We start from the raw sequence: 18,137 nt of genomic DNA on the forward strand, positions 1-18,137 counted from the left end.
CTGAAGGAGAATTGAAGTCTTTGAATTATGGTGTTTGCGAAGAATATTGAGTATACCATGGACTGCCAAAAGAAGGAACAAATCTGTCTTGGAAAAAGTACAGCCGTAATGCTCCTTAGAAGCAAGGATGGCGAGATTTCGTTTCATGTACTTTGGGCATGTTATCCACAGGGACCAGACCCTGAAGAAGGACATCGTGCTGGTAAAGTAGAGGGTCGGCGAAAAAGAGAAAAAACCTCAAGGAGATGGATTGACACAGTGACTACAACAATGGGCTCAAGCATAGCAATGATTGTGAGGATGGCACAGGACTGGGCAGTGTTTTGTTCTTTTGCACATAGGTCACTATGAGTCAGAACCAACTCGACGGCACCTAGCAACACAGAAAGAATCTGGCTTTCTTGGAAAATAATTCTCCATGCAGCACTGCTTTTTTTTAAGTAACAGTAATAATGTGTGCACACAGTAAAAAAAAAAAAAAAAGATAAAAGCATACACATTTAAGAGTAAGTTTTCTTCCCACCCCAATCTACGTTTATCAATTTCTCTTCCTCCAGCTGTCCCCAAGGCCATCCACTCTTAAAACTTCCCTTTGTATACTTCCACAAATGCCTATGTATTTATTTTTCACATTTTATTAGGTAGGCAAAACTCTGCCCTCACATAGCCTGTATATAAACAGACAGGAAAGCACTTGGAGGGCTAATACAGTGGTCAGAATGAGAGGTGAGTGGCTTAGATGAGAATGAGCAAGGTAAAGAAGGTAAAAGGGGGTCAGATTAGGGCAATATTCTAAACCCTGTGGATTAGATGTAGAATGTATAGGGTATGTCTTATGCCTGTTGTACCAGCGAAATTATTAATAACCAAAAAACCAAATCCATTGCCATTGACTCAATTCCGACTTATAGTGACCCTACAGGACAGAGTAGAACTGCCCCATAGAATTTCCGGATAGTGGCTGGTAGATTCGAACTGCTGACCTTTTGGTTAGCAGCTGAGCTCTTAACCACTGTGCCACCAGGGCTCCAATTATTAATAGCTCTCCATTTTACTTTCCAAATTGTTCCAGTTTGAATGCTAAATCATATGGTTACCAAATGTGTGAGGGGAAGAGAAGAATAAAAGATACTGGATATTGTCAATTCCACATTTACTCAGATGAGAAAGATAGAAAAAGGGGGTGGGGGGCCAGGGTGGGGAATCAAGGATTGGGTTTGGAAATGTTAAGTTTTAGAACCCTATTGGATAGCCAGGTCCCTGGGTGGTGCAAACAGTTTGCATGCTACCACTAGCCGAAAGGATGGTGGTTTGAAACCACCCAATGGTGCCTAAGAAGAAAGGCCTGGCTGGCAATCTGCTTCCAGAGGATCACAGCCTTGAAAACCATATGGAAAAGGCTTCCACTACACACATGGGGTTACCAGGAGTTGGAATCTACTCTATGGTAACTAACAATAACTAACCTAAAGGTTGGTAGTTCGAACCCACCGAACAGCACTGCAGAAGAAAGGCCTGGTGATCTGTGTCTGTAAAGATTAAAGCCAGGAAAACCATATGGAGCAGTTCTACTCTGTAGCACATGGGATTGCATGAGTCAGAATCAACTTAATGGCAGTGGATTTGATTTTTTAAATTATTATTAGTAGATATCCAAGCAGAGATGTCAAATAGGTATTTTGATATGCAACTCTAGAGCTCAGGAGAGAAGGCAGAGTGGAGGTAGAAATGTGAGAATCACCAGATAGGGAGGAGGAGCTCACCTGGAGAGTGGGTATTCCAGGAGAAGAGAGCTGAAGATGGAGCCGGGGATACTCCGATGTGGCCTCACCCTCTCCCTAGTGTCTCTCCTTCCATCATATTATTTATGTATTCATTTTATTTTCTTCCCTGTTCCTGTCACTATCTGAAACTGTTCCCTCTTTGCCTCAGACCTCACCTTCCCAGTGTACCCAGGCGCTCTGAGGGAGGGGGAATGAGGATGTTGATTTGCAGAAGACCAAGCACAGCCTCATGTTCCCTTTGGACCCATTGCTCCTTTGTCCAGGGTTAACTACTCTTCAGCTTTCTTCTTCACTCAAGGTGCTTTTCTTTTATATAGCCCTATCGCCTTTTCTTCCAGTCCAGCCTGCTTTGGGGACCTTGGTCTGTCAGACACCTACACGTACCTGAGCCCCAGTGGCTAATTGTATCAAGCTCTTTCAAGAGCTCAAGGAGGTGCCTGGACTCCTGTTTCCCATTCCTGAGCAAACTCTGTGATACCTAAGAGCCTGCCCAAGATCCCATATGAGTTAGGAAGAAGATTGGTCTTCTTCCTAACACATGGGACCTTTAGGGGTCTGCTTTTCCTAAGGCCACATTCAATCCAATGGAGTCTCATCTGGGATCAAGCCTAGAACACTCTGTGGCATCATCAGGCATAAACCCAGACATAAATCTGACTCCCCCAGGCAGGTAAGTGAGGTCTAGAATACTGTCCAGGCCAAGGTTTAGGGAGCTGGGGGCAATTAAAAGTAAGTAGGATTTGTACCTAACTCTGACTTTGGTGCAAAGTAGACTTGGAGTTTTGGGGAGCATCGTGAGGCAAGAGGACAATCCAATGTGTTAACTCCATACGAGCATCTGGAGACACGTACCAAATATGAATCAAAAAGATAGCAACAGTGGTCAAGCAAGACAGAGCAGAGCAAGCCAGTTCAGGATAGGAAGCTAAGGGAATAGTATTTTGGTGAAGGAAGCCTTTTATGTCACACTTTTTCACCTGTAAAAAGAGCAAGGTGCTAGCTAATCAGGCACCAGGATAGGATGGGAAGAAAAGGTGTAAGCCACAACCCACTTTTCAGAGTAAGAAAAATTTCATGATGATTAGGAAAAACATTTGTTGGCCATTTAATGTATGTCATGATGATTTTAAATACCACAACAAATCTCTGTCTCTTTCCTCACAAGTCCTAATGATGCACCTGAATAAGAGAGTACTTTGAGAAAATAGCCCATTGATGTCACCGGAGTAGACTGCATAGCCCAGACACCTATCATATTAGCCACGAGAACCCATGTTCCCAGAAGGGTGCAGATGGGAAACCAAAGTCATGAGAATTTTTAAAAATTTTATAAATTTCATTGTTGTTGAGAATATGCATTGCGACACAGACACCCATTTAACGGTTTCTGCATGTACAATTTAGTGACGTTGATCACCTTGAGTTTTGCAACCATTCTCACCCAAAAGTCTGAAGAATTCAGAGACCAAAAGCACATGGTCATAATTCCGCTGATATACTTGAAAAAGCTGACTGCTTGATCCTAAAACCATAGTTTTTAGAGCATGAATGAATTCGAGAGATTGAAATATTAAGTGATTTTTTTCAAAGGCATGCAACCAGGTTGGTGATTACAAGTCTAGAGTGTTTTCACCAGACTAAGCTGCCTCAAGGGCATTTAGATACTGGGAAGACTTAACCCATGGGGGAAGGCCACCAGTTCCACCTCAATCCTAGCAGTAAAAATGAGGCACTCCTGACCATTCTACTCTTTGTACATTGGCCTTTTTTGGCTTTAGAAGTAAAGGTTGATTGTTAAGTCCTCCCTACTATCTTGTTTGAGATTCCTCACCTCAGAGGGCTTCACAGATACATCTTCATTCTACCTATCTCTTTTCAAGATGTGCTGTCTATGATCTCCTCTTGAACTTTGTGGTGGGGGTCCAATGTGCACTATGGAGAGCCTTCCCCCCCAGGAAGTTAAGGAAGCGTATACCCCTCATTTCCCGGGTGTGCCACTTTTGCTACCTTTCATTAATTCTTATCCTGCTCATTAAAACCCTGCTGGATGGAAAAGCAAACCCAGTAAGTGGCATTCCTATCTTCTCTGTTGATGCCCTGCGACAATGTTTCACTGTCTCCTAGGACATTCCAGCTTAGACACAAGGAATGGATCTGTGACATAAAAATCACAGGGCTCCCCAAAGGAGAATAAAGAACACCAAAGACACAAGGAAAGTATTAGCCCAAGAGACTAAAGGACCACATGAACCAGAGACTCCACCACCCTGAGACCAGAAGAACTAGATGATGCCTGGGTACCACCAATGACCACCCTGACAGGGAACACAACAGAGAGTCCCAGAAGGAGCAGGAGAAAAGTGTGGAGCAGAGCTCAGATTCACATAAAAAGACCAGATTTAATGTTCTGACAGAGACTGGAGGAACCTCCAAAACTATGGTCCCCAGACACCCTGTTAACCCAGAACTGAAACCATTCTAGAAGCCCACTCTTCAGACAAGACTGGACAGGACTATAAAACATAAAATAATACACATGAGGAGTGTGCTTCTTAGTTCAATCAGATACACAAGACCAGATGGGCGGCTCCTGTCCAGAGGCAGGATGAGAAGGCCGAAAGGGACAGGAGCGGGTTGAATGGACACAGGGAACCTAGGGTGGAAAGGGGGAGTATGCTGTCACATTATGGGGATTGCAACTAATATCACAGAACAATATGTATATAAATTTTTTAATGAGAAATTCACCTGAGCTATAAACTTTCACCTAAAGCACAATAAAAATAAATAAATCATAACTAAAAGGAAAAAAAAAACACAGGCGAGTATCTCGAAGTAGAAGGAAATCTACAAATAGTTAAAATTTCCGTTGGGGGAAAAAAAAACCACAGGGCTCCCCATAGAGATTGGCAATTTCAAATATGAGCAGATCAGATAAACTAAGTAGGCTTCTTTTTTGTTTTGTTTTTCACAAACAATATTGCCTTTGAGGCTAATCCAAAGAAACTAGCCCTGCTTCCTTTTGTTTTGTTGGTTTATGTGAGGCCTGATAATGGCATTCGGCAAAGTTTTTGTTTTTTCTCGAAAACCAAAAGTTCCCTCTCTCTGAGAACATCTTTTCCTATTATTTGCATGCACATGGCACATGCCCCTTTGATTTCTTTTGTACATATTGGTGTTCAAGCTATGTTGCAGAAAGAGAAGCAATAGAATTTAAAACAAACTCAGACTTCACTGAGAAAAGGAAAGGAGCAGGGCATGTCAAGCGTCGGCTACCAAAGAAGACTCTGCAGCTGGGACACTTCTGTATCGTGAAGAACAGGAACCAGAATTGTCCCTGAGATTGCTCTGGAAGAAAGTGCAAAGCCCTCAGGGGTCCAGAAAGGCAAAGTGTGTGTTGTATGCATGAAGTAAGGTGTTTAGCCATTGATTTTCTCTTTTTAAATGATTTGGGTCTCCAACAATCCTTGCCTCCTAGTTCTGCTCAGTCTGGATGAAAATCATGTACTGTTAGAGCTGGAAATGGCATTACTTTACATGACTTATTTTACTAATAAGGGGAATTTCGGCCCAGGACATTTAAATGACTTGGCCAAAACCACACAGTGCGTTAGTGACGCAAATAGGACTAGAAGCTGGATCTTGTAGCTTCCAAGCGCGTGAGCGCCTCCTCCTATACAGCACCTCACACAAAAAAGTAGCGCTGATGTTTCTGCCTCATGTTGTGTGCACCAACAGCTTTAAGCCATCCCTCTGTGAGGTCACCATGACCATCAGAAGAGTCCATCTAATTCTTTTACCCATTTTTCTAGATTTGTGGAGTGGTGGTCTGCATCATAAAAGTTGATTTCTGTCCTATCAGCCAGGCCTGGCAGGATCATTATTATGTATTAGAGCGAGTGAGGAAAATGTCTGAGTCACTCACAGCCACACAGCCACATGAGGGTCCGGACAACTGGGACCAATACTGTTTTCATTTACAGTGTCCTCTCTTCACCAAGAACACAAGCACACTTAGTTATTTTTCTGCTTGGTGATGGTGACAATGACAATGAAATACCACTGTTAGAATAAAGGGGCAAATACGATATAGCCAATCAAATGAAACAGGGAGAAAAACATGGTTTTGATGCTGTTTTGACATCCTAACGTTTTTAGTTTCTTTTTGTTTTTTAATCACTTTTAATGCATTTCTGTTTGTATCACAGAGGAGGAGAAGAGCAAAGTGTCTTATTTTTCTGCAGTTTCTTACATAGGTTACTAGTTTATGTGCCTTGTGTTGAACTGGGGTTTGTAGTTGTTTACCGTGCTTGTTGACATTTTGTAGTTGGTGTTGGTTGCCGTCAAGTCGAACGGATTCTGATTCATGGTGGTGTTGGCGTTTATTTAGGGCTTTATCTTCACTGTTGGCAATAAACCAGTTACCTTAGTAAATATTTTCTTATGCTTGTTTAATTCAAATTGATCAATAAATCTAATTATTTTTAGCTAAGATGGCCCTACTCTGGACAATCTTTAGTGAACAGTATAATTTGGGTCTGGTTGGGTTTAGGGCAATTCCGTAGGAACGCACTGGAGAAAGAGAGTGAATTACTGCCTAAAACAAAAGTCCCACACAAACCTGTGGTATGTGTAACTCTGGCCTTCCCATTAGCATCACTTTACTCTGCATTTCTTAGAACCACAAAAGAAAGGATATATTTTCCCACAGACTTAGGGTTCCAATTCCTAGATTCGGGCTACATACACGACTCAGTTTGAGCAGGGCCTGTAGTTTTCCCTTTTTTTTTTGTACTCAGTGCTATTAAACCCAAAGACAGGAGAGACCAACTACAAAAGCAACAACTGCTTTATTTGGGTCATTTCATTATGAATGTTTATGTTTCTCCTCATTGTCTCTTTAACGTGCTTTTTTGGAAATCTAATAACAGTAGTTGGAAAATTGTTAAAAGTAGGGCAGACAATTTTTTTCATAATTGTGATCATGTCACTTAAAAAGAAACAAAGATGTGCATTTGCTGATAAAGTTTGACTGCATGCAAATAAAGACCAGTTGCCCTCAAACTGACTCTGATTCATGGCGACCCAGTATGTGTCACAGAGTAGAGCTGTGCTCCATAGGGTTTTCAGTGGTTGATTTTTCAGAAGTAGATTGCCAGGCCTTTCTTCCAAGGCACCTCTGAGTAGACACGAACCTCCATCCTTTTGATTAGCAGCTGAGCACATTAGCTGTTTGCACCACTCAGGGACCTGCAAATAGATATAACCTTTCAATAGACTTTATGGTGCTTTTTTTTCTCGTTTTGTTAATTCAGCATTGCTCCAGAAAATCTAGTAGCACATGGTCCCATACTCATCATACAGATTCTCCGGCTACTGGGAACATCTGTGCTGCCCCTGGCATCAGCCACTGACAAAATAACACCCTTTTCCTGCTCGAAAGAAATACATGTGTGTTATCTATCAACAATTACAGGATGAGCCTTGACGCTAAGTGATATATTTATACCATTTTCCTGGGACAAAGGCCTCATAGACTGGATGTTGATGAGGACTTCATTGTTTTCTTTAGTCTCTAAGAGTTGTCCTTCCTCAGATATGTTAATTCCGCTAATCTGGGAAGTCCATCTCCCAAATGACTTTATCCTCTGCTGAACTTCTTTATGAACTCCTTTAACCTCCCCCTGCTCCCAGTGGCCAGACCGCCAGTACTGGGATTTGTCTTTCTGATTCCTTAACCATTAACTCTGCTGTCAGCCACAATCCCTGATACCTTAAGGTCAGCTGGTTTCACATTTCCTGAATAAACATGTCTTTTTTTTTTTTTTAATAAAGGTGGAACTCATTTCTCTTTAAAGGGGCATTGAAAGGCTTTTTTCCTGAAAGAGAAAAATGTTTTTAAAATCCACCCTATTTTTATTCAGGTATAGCCAAAGATAAAGTTAAATGCTTGGCCAAAGTTAAAAGTAGTCTCTGAATTTACCTTTTTCCCCCCCAATTGTTGAGTTGATTCTGACTCATGGTGGCCCCATGTGTGTCATAGTAGAACTGTGCTCCAACAGGTTTTTCAGAAGTTAAACAACAGACCTTTCTTCCGAGGCATCTTTGGGTGAACTTGAACTTCCAGCCTTGTAGTGAGCAGCCAAGTGTGTTGCTCATATTTCAGAATTGTTTGCTAGAGAACAATTGCTAAAGAATTGTTTTAAATGAAATTAAACTTTGAAAATGTAATTTCTGGTTTCCCTCCTTGAAAAAAAAGCAATGGTCTTCCTGTGAGTATAATGTGTGACCACTGTTTGAAAATAATTTTTGCCACTTAATTACTCTGTTCAGCCTTGGCGGGGAAGAAGAAAAACAATTTAAGTGATTCAATGGGGCCAAATATTGTATATTACCAACTAACCACAATTGCAAAAATATCTGAACTCTTAAAAATAAAAACATTCAACACTTGTTTACTTTAGGTCCAATTTTATTATTCTAAATGTGATATTGGCATTTACTACCAATAACTGGTAGCCCTTTTTCAAGACCTTTCAATCCTTGCTCTAGGCTTCTTCAACAGAGAGCCACCTTTAGTTCAGACTGACTGTTTTTGCCAAGGCCAGGAGCACAAATCTGATTGCTTTATTATATGTGTTACTTATAGTTTGTCCATATATTTTCCTGATAACTGACCACATTTCTCAATTTGTTTTCCATGCTTAAAAAAAAAAAGGAAGGAAAACAAAAACTGTCGGCTTAACATTTTATTCATTCATCAGCTACTTATGGAGTTTCCACTAGATTATAAACTACAGTATTCTGATTATGGTGACCCCATGTGTGTCAGAGTAGAACTGTGTTCCATGGGGTTATCAGTAACTGATTTTTCAGAAGTAGATCACCAGGCCCTGGATGGACTCAAACCTCTAACCTTTCAGTTAGCAGTTGAGTGCATTGACTGTACCACCCAGAGACTAGGACAGGGATTTTCATATACTTTTTCACTACCATTTCTCCAGAACCTAGAGATGTGCCTGGCACAGAATACGTGATCAGAAAATATTTGTTAAATGACTGAGTGCCAGTTAATGCAGCCTGCCTTATTCTAGGTGCTGAGGACACAATGGGAAGCCCTCAGGGAGCTTACACTCTAAAGGGAAGTGTAGTGGGGATTGATTAAATAATCGTAAATAAAAAACGTCAAATTGCAAATGTTGTGACAGTGCCATGACACAGAGTTACAAAATACTGTGAGGGTTTAGACTAGAGGAATCTGCTCTCCTGAGAGAGATCTAGGAAGGGTTCCCTGAAGAAGTGTCCCAAGTCGAGATCTCAAAAATGAGTGGGTAATAACTAGAGGAAGAGGAACGTCCCATTGAGGTTACTTTCACCTTCAATTCTATTCTTTCCTTCTCACCCTCTTGTCTCCTCCTTGGTATTTATCATTACAGGCTTTTCCTATTTTTCCTGATACCTTAGTTTGCTGGCTTCTCGTGGATTTCTACATAAATCTCATGTACGCATAGATCTTCTTTTAGCCAGAGTTTACTCTTCTATTAAAAATACCAGTATTATTTTCAAAACTAAGCATAAAACATCGAAGAGAAAAAATAACAAAAATGTAGAATATTTAGAGAACTTAAATGGAAATACCTTTTGCACTTATTTACTTTTAATGGCTATGTGCTTTAGAGAGTGCCACATGATGGTTTCTTAATAAATTTTGATTGGTTCGCTGGCTGGTTAGTGGCTTGGCTGTTTGGTTGGCTGACTGGTTAGCCGGCTGGCCAGATGTTGGTTGGTTGACTGGCTGGCTGACTGGTTGGGTGGCTGGTTGGTTGATTGGGTGGTTGGTTGGCAAATAAAGATGAGGGCGATAGTTTAGCTTTGGCTTTAAAGTCAGACTTAGTTTTGTTGAGATTCTGACTGACATTTCGCTAAGTCTGTTGCATTGAACAAATCCATGTAAGCTCTATAACTCTCAGTTCAGTCTGTAAAATAGCACCATTCTCATAGGATTATGGTAACAATAAAGGGGATGTTGTATATGCAGCTTCAGCATGGCATCCAGAGTATGGAAACTGTTCATTTGTATATGTCTCCTATTTTAAAGAGGGAAAAGAAGCTTGAGTGTTGCTTCTGAGGGAAACAAAGTTAGTGGAAAAAAAAAGTTAGTGGAAGCAAATGATTAATGCTTAAATGTTAGCGCCATTCATTTTAGTCCTTCAGCTATGCTTCACTGCTGCAAATAAATGTCTTTGACTGACAAGAAGTACACATACCCAAGAAAGAGATAACATATATAGAAAACTCACAGGCAAACCATTTTTTCCTTGACAGATTAAAACTTGATTCTCCTCGCACCCACTCCCTCTCCCACTCTTCCTCATTGCCCTCTCATTGCAGTGTTATAGGGCTCATTAGTATAGTAATTTTCTCAGACAAAAAGGACATGTTATATTATTTCTTGGCATAGGAGGTGGTGGCTACTATGTGAGTATTTGCTTTATAATTATTTGTTAAAATGAGCACATATGTTTTATGTATTCTTCTGTATGAACACACACATACATGTACCCAAAGAAGGTGAAAATGGCGTGTGAGAATGGGATGGGACAGGATAGCACAGACCAAATTTAATCCTAGGTTGGATCTATGTAATCAAATTGAAAGAAATACACAAGCCTTTAAGCCTGATTGTGAAATAGCAGAGATGAAGTTGGTATCAACAACTCCAGATTGGCTGTCTTCATACCACAAAATGAGTGGCTAATTATTGAACTTTTTTTTTTTTTTGCTAATCTATTTAGATATAGCCTGTGCCTGGAGTCACTATAGGATCGGATCTTTCTAGGTCATATGCCACTTTCTGAACATGAGACATAAAGGACTGTTCTCTATGGCAAAGCTCTTTTGCAAATCTCAATTAGCAGAGGCGCTTTGAACCGACACCACTGCCCCATCTCTTCCAGCCATCGTGGTTAACATTTGTGCCACTCGTGCATGGTTTCAGAGAGAGCTGCCTGGGTTTATTCGGTGACATCAGAATTAAAGTCTAGAATTACACATCTTTATTACTAACAAGCAGCTTTTGGTTTTTCAGCGCCGACTGGGAGATGCAGCAAAGAAAGCAATCAGCAAGCTCCAGGTCAGGACCATAAAGAAAGGTGACAAGGTAACAGCCCTCTTTTCTTTTTGTGAGAAGCTCCCAGCTTTTCTGGCAGCCAGGGTAGAAGAGAGGGAAGGACGGGGAAGGGAAATGCATGCTAATACTTGTCCTGTAAGCATCTGTTGCTTACACTCTTCTTTATTAAATATAGTTTCAAGCAATTTATAAAATGCATACAAAAGGGACAACAAAATAGTTCGATAGAAAAAGTGAGAGAATGAAAAGTTAAGTGTAGAAAAAATAGATGGAACCTAGTACATTAGTACAATTAGAACAAATGTGTTACCTGAAGTGTTATAACAGAAATGGGTTCCAAATTTAGGTTGGTGCTTTCTGGCAGCCAGTGCAAAGAAGGAAACAATATTCAGTATTCAAACAACATGTGACTACTTTCTTCCAGTGCCCCAAAAGGTAAAGGTTTGTTCCTGGTATTATGACCAAGAAAGTCTTTCCACAAATCCATGTGCTGAGCAGTTTCCTCCATTTAAGTCTATAGTAAATGCAGGGAGCATATTCAGTCCCCCTGAAATTGAGAACTTAGAACGCCAGAGTCATTGCAGCAGCCTCCCTTGAATGATGGCGTAAGGCCAGACCAAAAGAAAGCCATACCAGTTCCGTCCAGTTGATTGTGACTCATGATTACCCCACGTGTTTCAGAGTAGAGCTGTGCTCCATCAGTTTTCAATGGCTGTGATTTTTTCAGCAGTAGACTGCCAGGCCTTTCTTCTGAGGTGCCTCTGGGTGGTTTCAAACTGCCAAGCTTTCAGTTAGTAGTCAAGCATTTAATCATTTGCACCACCCGGGGACTCCATAAGGATAAAGGCAAAAGCAAATTTTGAAGAGGGACAAATTAGTGCAGTCCAGATCCACAGACTTAAAAAGCCTCATTATCTCCAGGAGAAGTTTGACAGTACATGTACTTTGGCCTTCTGGAGGGGTTATAAGTGATTCACAATTCTACATATACGCCAAAGGCCATCTCTAGTCTGAATAATTAATTTGTCTCACAAATTATGTGCTATTGTTGTTCAACTGGAGCCCTGGTGGCACAGTGGTTAAGAGCTCAGGCAGTTAACCAAAAGGTTGGCAGTTCAAATCCACCAGTTGCTCCTTGGAAGCCCTGTGGGGCAGTTCTCCTCGGTCCTATAGGGTCGCTATGAGTTGGAACTGACTCGACGGCAACAAGTTTATTTTTCAACTATATAAAAATGCTGTTGGACTTAATGAGTTAAGATTTATTTAAAAGCATTATTGAATTTAAAGTATATTTCATTGTTACTCTCTCCCCCAGCCTTAATCAGAGACTAATAAAAGTACAAAGGCTGTTACATAAGTGATAAATTTGAGGGCATTAAAAGAGGCTTATATACTTGGAAAAAAAAAAAAAATAGAACCACTAGAGTTCTATATATTAGATTCCGAAGAAATGGAGATTAAATATCATTCAGGTAATTCTCCATAAATACTGTTTCTCATCCTCAAGATTTTGATGTCTCCTCTAATCATTTTTTTTTTTTTAAATGACATTATTAGTAATAGTATATTAGAAAATTGTTGTTCTCAAAAGCGTTTTCAGTGCAACCCAGAAACAAAGTGGAGGCTGGGAGAACTAGACACTAGCTCACATACAGTAAATTATTAATTAAGAAAACTGGCACCATGGCTGTTTGTCGAAAGCTTTGCTCCAGGCTCACCTTGAGTCTATTGCTAGGGTATTTACGCAAGAGTTTCAGCTAAGAATGTAGGCTGATCTCTGCTTTCTCCGTTGCAGGAAACAGAGTCCGATTTTGACAACTGCGCCGTCTGCATTGAAGGGTACAAACCTAATGATGTGGTCAGGATCTTGCCCTGCCGGTGAGTCCCTAGGTTACTGGTGCCGACTAGGTCTTGTCTGGAGAGTGCCTGGTGGGCCTCCTGGCTCAGACCTGCTCAGCCGAGCACTACCAGGTCAGTTTGCCTAAATGTTTCCATGCTTAAATTGCTAACAGCCAAAAATCTGGTTCTTTTTGTATGACCTTCATTCTTAAATACATTTTGTCTCATGAAATTAGGAATATTTTTCTGATCCCCTTTGCATCAAAGAAAGCATACTGCTATGAACCAAAACATCATGACACAAAATTTCAAGATGTGGCTCCAAGTAAGAGTTTTCTTTAACAACATATCTATGATATTCAGAATCATTTATAAGTGCAATTGTAACTAAAATAATAAACTCTTAAAATATTTTCTGAGTGATCATGAAGAACTGAGCATTCAGAATATGGTCAAGAGTGAATAGGAAACCAAAGGCAGATTCCATTTCCCTTTATTTTTTACTAACAGGAAGAGAATGTGGCAATCACCCCCAAAATTCTAGAATCTTAACAGGAGATGCCAGCGCGTGTAGCTGGAAAACTTTCCCAGGTGATTCTCATATAACCCTAAGTCCTCTCCCTAATTGAAATTCACTGTTAAGGTATCTGAATTTTTAAATTGCTAAATTTAAATAAATTCAAATATTTTTAAGTTACCTAAAAACAGTTCTCCTGTCATTGAAGACCCGATTTTTAGTGCTTTTGCTTTCATGCAGGTGCCCTAAAGTGAGGATTCAGTTATGCTTTGAAGAAAGGTTTTCCAGCTAGAAAAAATGGGCCTTAAAAGTTCTTAGTGTTTATAAGTAAAGCAGAAAAAAATATATATATGCCACAAAGATGTAAAACAATCCATTTGTTCATAAAACAAGGCAAATTAAAGCATGATTTATTAGAAATACAAAATAAATACAAATGTGCCTTTTGAAAAATTGGTTTAATCATCCCAAAATGACAGAGAGGTGACAAGAAGGGACAGGATGCACAAATGGATGCCGAAACTCCCAAGGAGAACAGGTCTGAGTTGAAATGGTCTGAGGCAAACTGATCACTAGGAAAACACCCCTTAGGAAAGTGAACCCTAGTGGCCCCAGCCAAAGCCTTCCATTGTGACTCACTCTCCCTTCGTTCATAGCTGCTTGACTTGACCTCTAAGAAAATCGTGATGTGGAAAACATGAAGCTTGGCAGTTTTCTTCTCTATAAATACCCTTTGTAGACACTACATGCAGCATACACCCAGTGACTCCTGGAAAAACTGTCAAAGAATGGCAGTGTGTACTACAGAGAGCATCCTTCATTGCTGCAATATTTTATTAAGGATTTTATAAAGCCTCATCGTTTACAAGTAAAGTGCTTTCTTTACTTTTCTACTTGGAGTTTGTTCAAAGCCCTATAAGGGTACCCCTAATAAAAAATAACCAAAGCAAATTAAAGGTAAGTAGCAACTTTTTCCTGAGGATTCAGAGACCTTTACAACTAAAATTCAGAAAATCTGTTTTTAAAATTATATACAGCATTGTTAACTCTACAATTCATACAATATTAAGCAATTTGTTCATTTAGTCTGCCTTGAGTATTTTCCATGTTACTACTGATTATTGCTAGAGGCTGCATAACATTCAAGCATAGATGTACCACAATTTAATTTAGCACACCCCTATTTTGAGGAATCTCTGGGTGGCACAAACAGCTAAGCACTTGACTACTAACTGCAAAGCCTGGCGGTTTGAACCTACCCAGAGGCACCTCAAAAGAAACCCCAGGCGATTTGCTTCAGAAAGGTCATAGCCTTGAAAACTCTGTGGAGCAGTTCTACTCTGCACACATGGAGTTTCCGTGAGTCGGAATCGACTTGATAGCAATGGCTTTGGTTTTGGCTTTGCCCTTATTTTGGCGTGTGTGGCTGTTTTCAATTTTTAATTATGATGAATTGCATCGATATAACAGTATTTAAATTTTCATGATATATTACTTAAGACCTCTTTTTACAGTATAAACTTTTTGGAAATATTAACCAAGAAAAAATAGCATTTTAATATTTATCATAAAAATAAAACATTTATTTACACACCAGCACTTGCCCTAGACCAGTTTAATTTGACTGTAAGCCGTTCATTTTTTACGTGATTATTCTGGTTCTCAGCTCAATCCTTGATTCTTTTTGCTTCAAGCTCCTTACTGTCCATTTTCTGATCGTGGTCCCTGCTTTAAATAACAAAATACATCGAACATTATGAAACACTGGTTATAGATAATTACTGTTTGATCTTATACTAGCCGCACATATGTACTCTTTGAATAGCTCACCTATTTTATTCCATGCTGGTTTTAAAATCAGGATTTTTTTTATGCCTGTTGCTGGTTTCTGCCAGACAGTTTCCCTAATGGATTTTATCAAACAAATGCCCTGGCATTTGCTTTTTGCTAGATAATTTCCCCTGGGGTATTATTAAGCCCTTGCTCCTTGAACTTCATAGACTCTTTCCCATTATTTCCAGGCTGACTCATCCCCTGAATTCTTCGCATCTCCTTGGAGTAAAAACTATTTCAAAAAACATTCTAATTTATTGTCTTCCTTCTCATACTCTTTTCTGTGGCCTCATAACTCCTGACATGCTTGGTTCATCTCTTCCATATTGTTGCCATTTAAGATGTCTTTCAAACCACCCAGGCATACACTTGGACCTCAGCTTCTTCAGCATCACCATATTCTTTGTCTCTTTTGGAGACCCTTCCACACATGATGATGAATTCATAAATGCCTTCCCCTCTTTGTTTGTAGTCATGGTGATTGTTGAAGTTAAGTCGTGCACGTACACCTCCAGCTCTTACCTCTCCCTCTTTCTTCATCCAGGTACTTCCCTAACACGTAAAGGTGGGGTTTCCCCACGTGGTGTCAGGCACATAAGGGAGGAAACTACAGCTGCACCCAGATCAGCTCCAGATCATAAAAAAACATCTAATTTTTGTGATTTTGAGTTGATCCTAATACACAACTGTGATATTTTCAAAGAAATTTTGGTTTTGCTACAATATACTTGTGCCAAATATGCATTATACTGTATTCAGGGTTGGTATTGGTGCTTAAAGTAGCCCTGATAGTGTGGCGACTAAGCACTTAGCTGGTAACCGAAAGGTCAGCAGTTCGAACCCACCAGCCGCTCCAGAGGAGAATGACCTGACAGTCTGCTCCCGTAAAGACTGCATCCTTGGAAACCCAGTGGGCAGTTCTACTCTGTCCTGTAGGGTCACAATGAGTTCGAATAGACTGGACGGCAGCAGGTTTGTTTTGTGTTTATTTGTTTTCAAGAAGTCCCTGGGTGGTGCAAACAGTTAATACACTGGGCTCCTAGCTGAAAAAGAGGCCCATCAATCTACTTCTGAAAAATTATCCATTGAAAACCATAGGGAGCATATTTCTATTCTGACACACACGGGGTCGCTGCGAATTGGCGTCAACTTGATGGCAACTGGTTCTGGCTTGGAAAGTTAATGTTCATGACTGTGATTTTTAACCACAAAAGATATTGAAGTATTATCATCTTCTCTTATCCAGACAAGATGTTGGGCTATCTGATTCTTCCATGGTTTTTATCTTATGGTTGCCCATTTCAGTCTTTTTAACTACAAAATATCGAAAACATAGTATCTTAGAAATAATGTGAATGCCTTGGACAAAGCAAAATTTCTTTTTTGCCTTTAAAAAAAAAATGTATTTATCCTTCCCCTACATACCTGTCAAATTCTTTCATAGCTCCAGCTTATGACCATGGCATATGGACTCGTTTTAGAGGACACTAGTTTTTACCGTTATCTTTTTCTTTGACTTTGCACCCTCATCTGTCTTCCACACACTTTTTTGAAAAAATTTAAAAGCTGCCTGGTAGCAAGCTGACCCTGGCCAAAAACATTTTATTAATTAAATGTTTGATTTGGAACAACAAACTGTTTTGTAGCAACTATGTACCAGGAATAGTGCTGAGTATCGGAGATGAAATGATAAATGACATGATCCCTGCCTAAAGGTAATCTGCTTAGTGGGGAGACACTTGAATTTAAATAAGTGATCACAATACAGAGTGATATGTAAAACAATAATGGCAAATGTATAAGATTTAGAGGTACAGGAGGAAAAACTAACACTAGGCATAAGGAAATTAAAAAAGATTCCACAGAAGAAAAGTAATGTATTCATATTTTTAAGAGTGATTTTCTCTTGTCCATTGCATCTTCATTATAGAAAACTTGAAAACTGGATAAAATATTTAAATTTCAGCCTAACTCCTTCCTCCAGGTAACCGCTGCTAACATTTTTAAGTACTTCCTTCCTTTTATTTCCTATGCGTATTTTTGCAAGTTTGAGATACTGTTGTCAACATCATTTTATACCCTGCTTCTTTCACTTAACATTTTGAGAAGTTGCTAGAAATAGTACTAAATTATTTGTGGCTCATTCCAACCTTACCTTAGCATCTGACTCTGTGCGCATTACCGCTACACCACCAGGACTCCTGATCTTTGGTATGTTTGAATCCATGGTTGCAGCTACTGTGTCAGTCCATCTCCTTGAGGGTCTCCCTCGTTTGCACTGATCCTCTACTTTACTAAACATGTTGTCCTTTTCTAACAATTGGCCTTTCCTAACGAGGCGTCCAAAGGAAACTTGGTCTTCTAGTTTCAAATGAATGTGAGTTCTTTGACATCTTACGTACCATGTGTTTGCAATCAACAAGACACATAAATCTTTTCTGTCCATCTAACCCGTCGGCCAGCCAGCTACTTTTCTTTCACAGCTGTTGTGACTGATGCATATTTTTAAGCTGGACCTACTTGTTAATTGACTCTTCAAATACTGCACTCTGAGACAGGTGATGTCTTCCTCTACTGAAGAAACAGCTCTGGGAGGCAACATCTAGTGGAAGGCACACAGGACACAGTAAAGGGATCCATATGAAAAGTTTTCTGAACAAGCATATATTCTAAGGCTCAATCAGTTAATGAGATGATGTAGTTGAGAGCCTGGTGTATACACCAAATATGCTTTACAAGTGATGGCTTGTGCCCATTGGGCCTCCTTGGAAGGCTATTTGTTCAATATGTCCCAGAGTTTCCTTTTCCTCACCCAGTGCTTCTAACCTACCCCCACCCCCAGCAATTCATAACTTCCCCTGCTTCTTTCAAAACTCTGATGTAGGATCCTATCTTGGATCCTTAATAACAACCCAATGCAAAATCAGAGTTGGACTCAGATACTCATTTGTGAAGTTTCCTTTTTAGGGGGCCTCTCATTCACTCAGGGTCCCTGGGTGGTGCAAATGGTTTGTGATCAGCTGCTAACCTAAAG

General features: G+C 40.0%; 1 protein-coding gene across 3 annotated transcripts in view; it reads left to right on the forward strand.

Annotated features, from left to right (window-relative positions):
• The window catches only part of RNF150 (ring finger protein 150), a 305,548-nt gene that overhangs the window by 192,147 nt on the left and 95,264 nt on the right, over positions 1 to 18,137 (forward strand). For 2 of the 3 annotated variants that reach the window (XM_049852772.1, XM_049852775.1), the window contains exons 3-4: positions 10,858 to 10,944; positions 12,710 to 12,792. In XM_049852772.1, the coding sequence (XP_049708729.1) occupies positions 10,858 to 10,944; positions 12,710 to 12,792 (170 nt within the window). The remainder of the gene's footprint in view (positions 1 to 10,857; positions 10,945 to 12,709; positions 12,793 to 18,137) is intronic. The other variant, XM_049852774.1, reaches the window with a different exon arrangement.

Source organism: Elephas maximus, chromosome 13, assembly GCF_024166365.1.
Source record: "Elephas maximus indicus isolate mEleMax1 chromosome 13, mEleMax1 primary haplotype, whole genome shotgun sequence".
NCBI lineage: Eukaryota > Metazoa > Chordata > Mammalia > Proboscidea > Elephantidae > Elephas > Elephas maximus.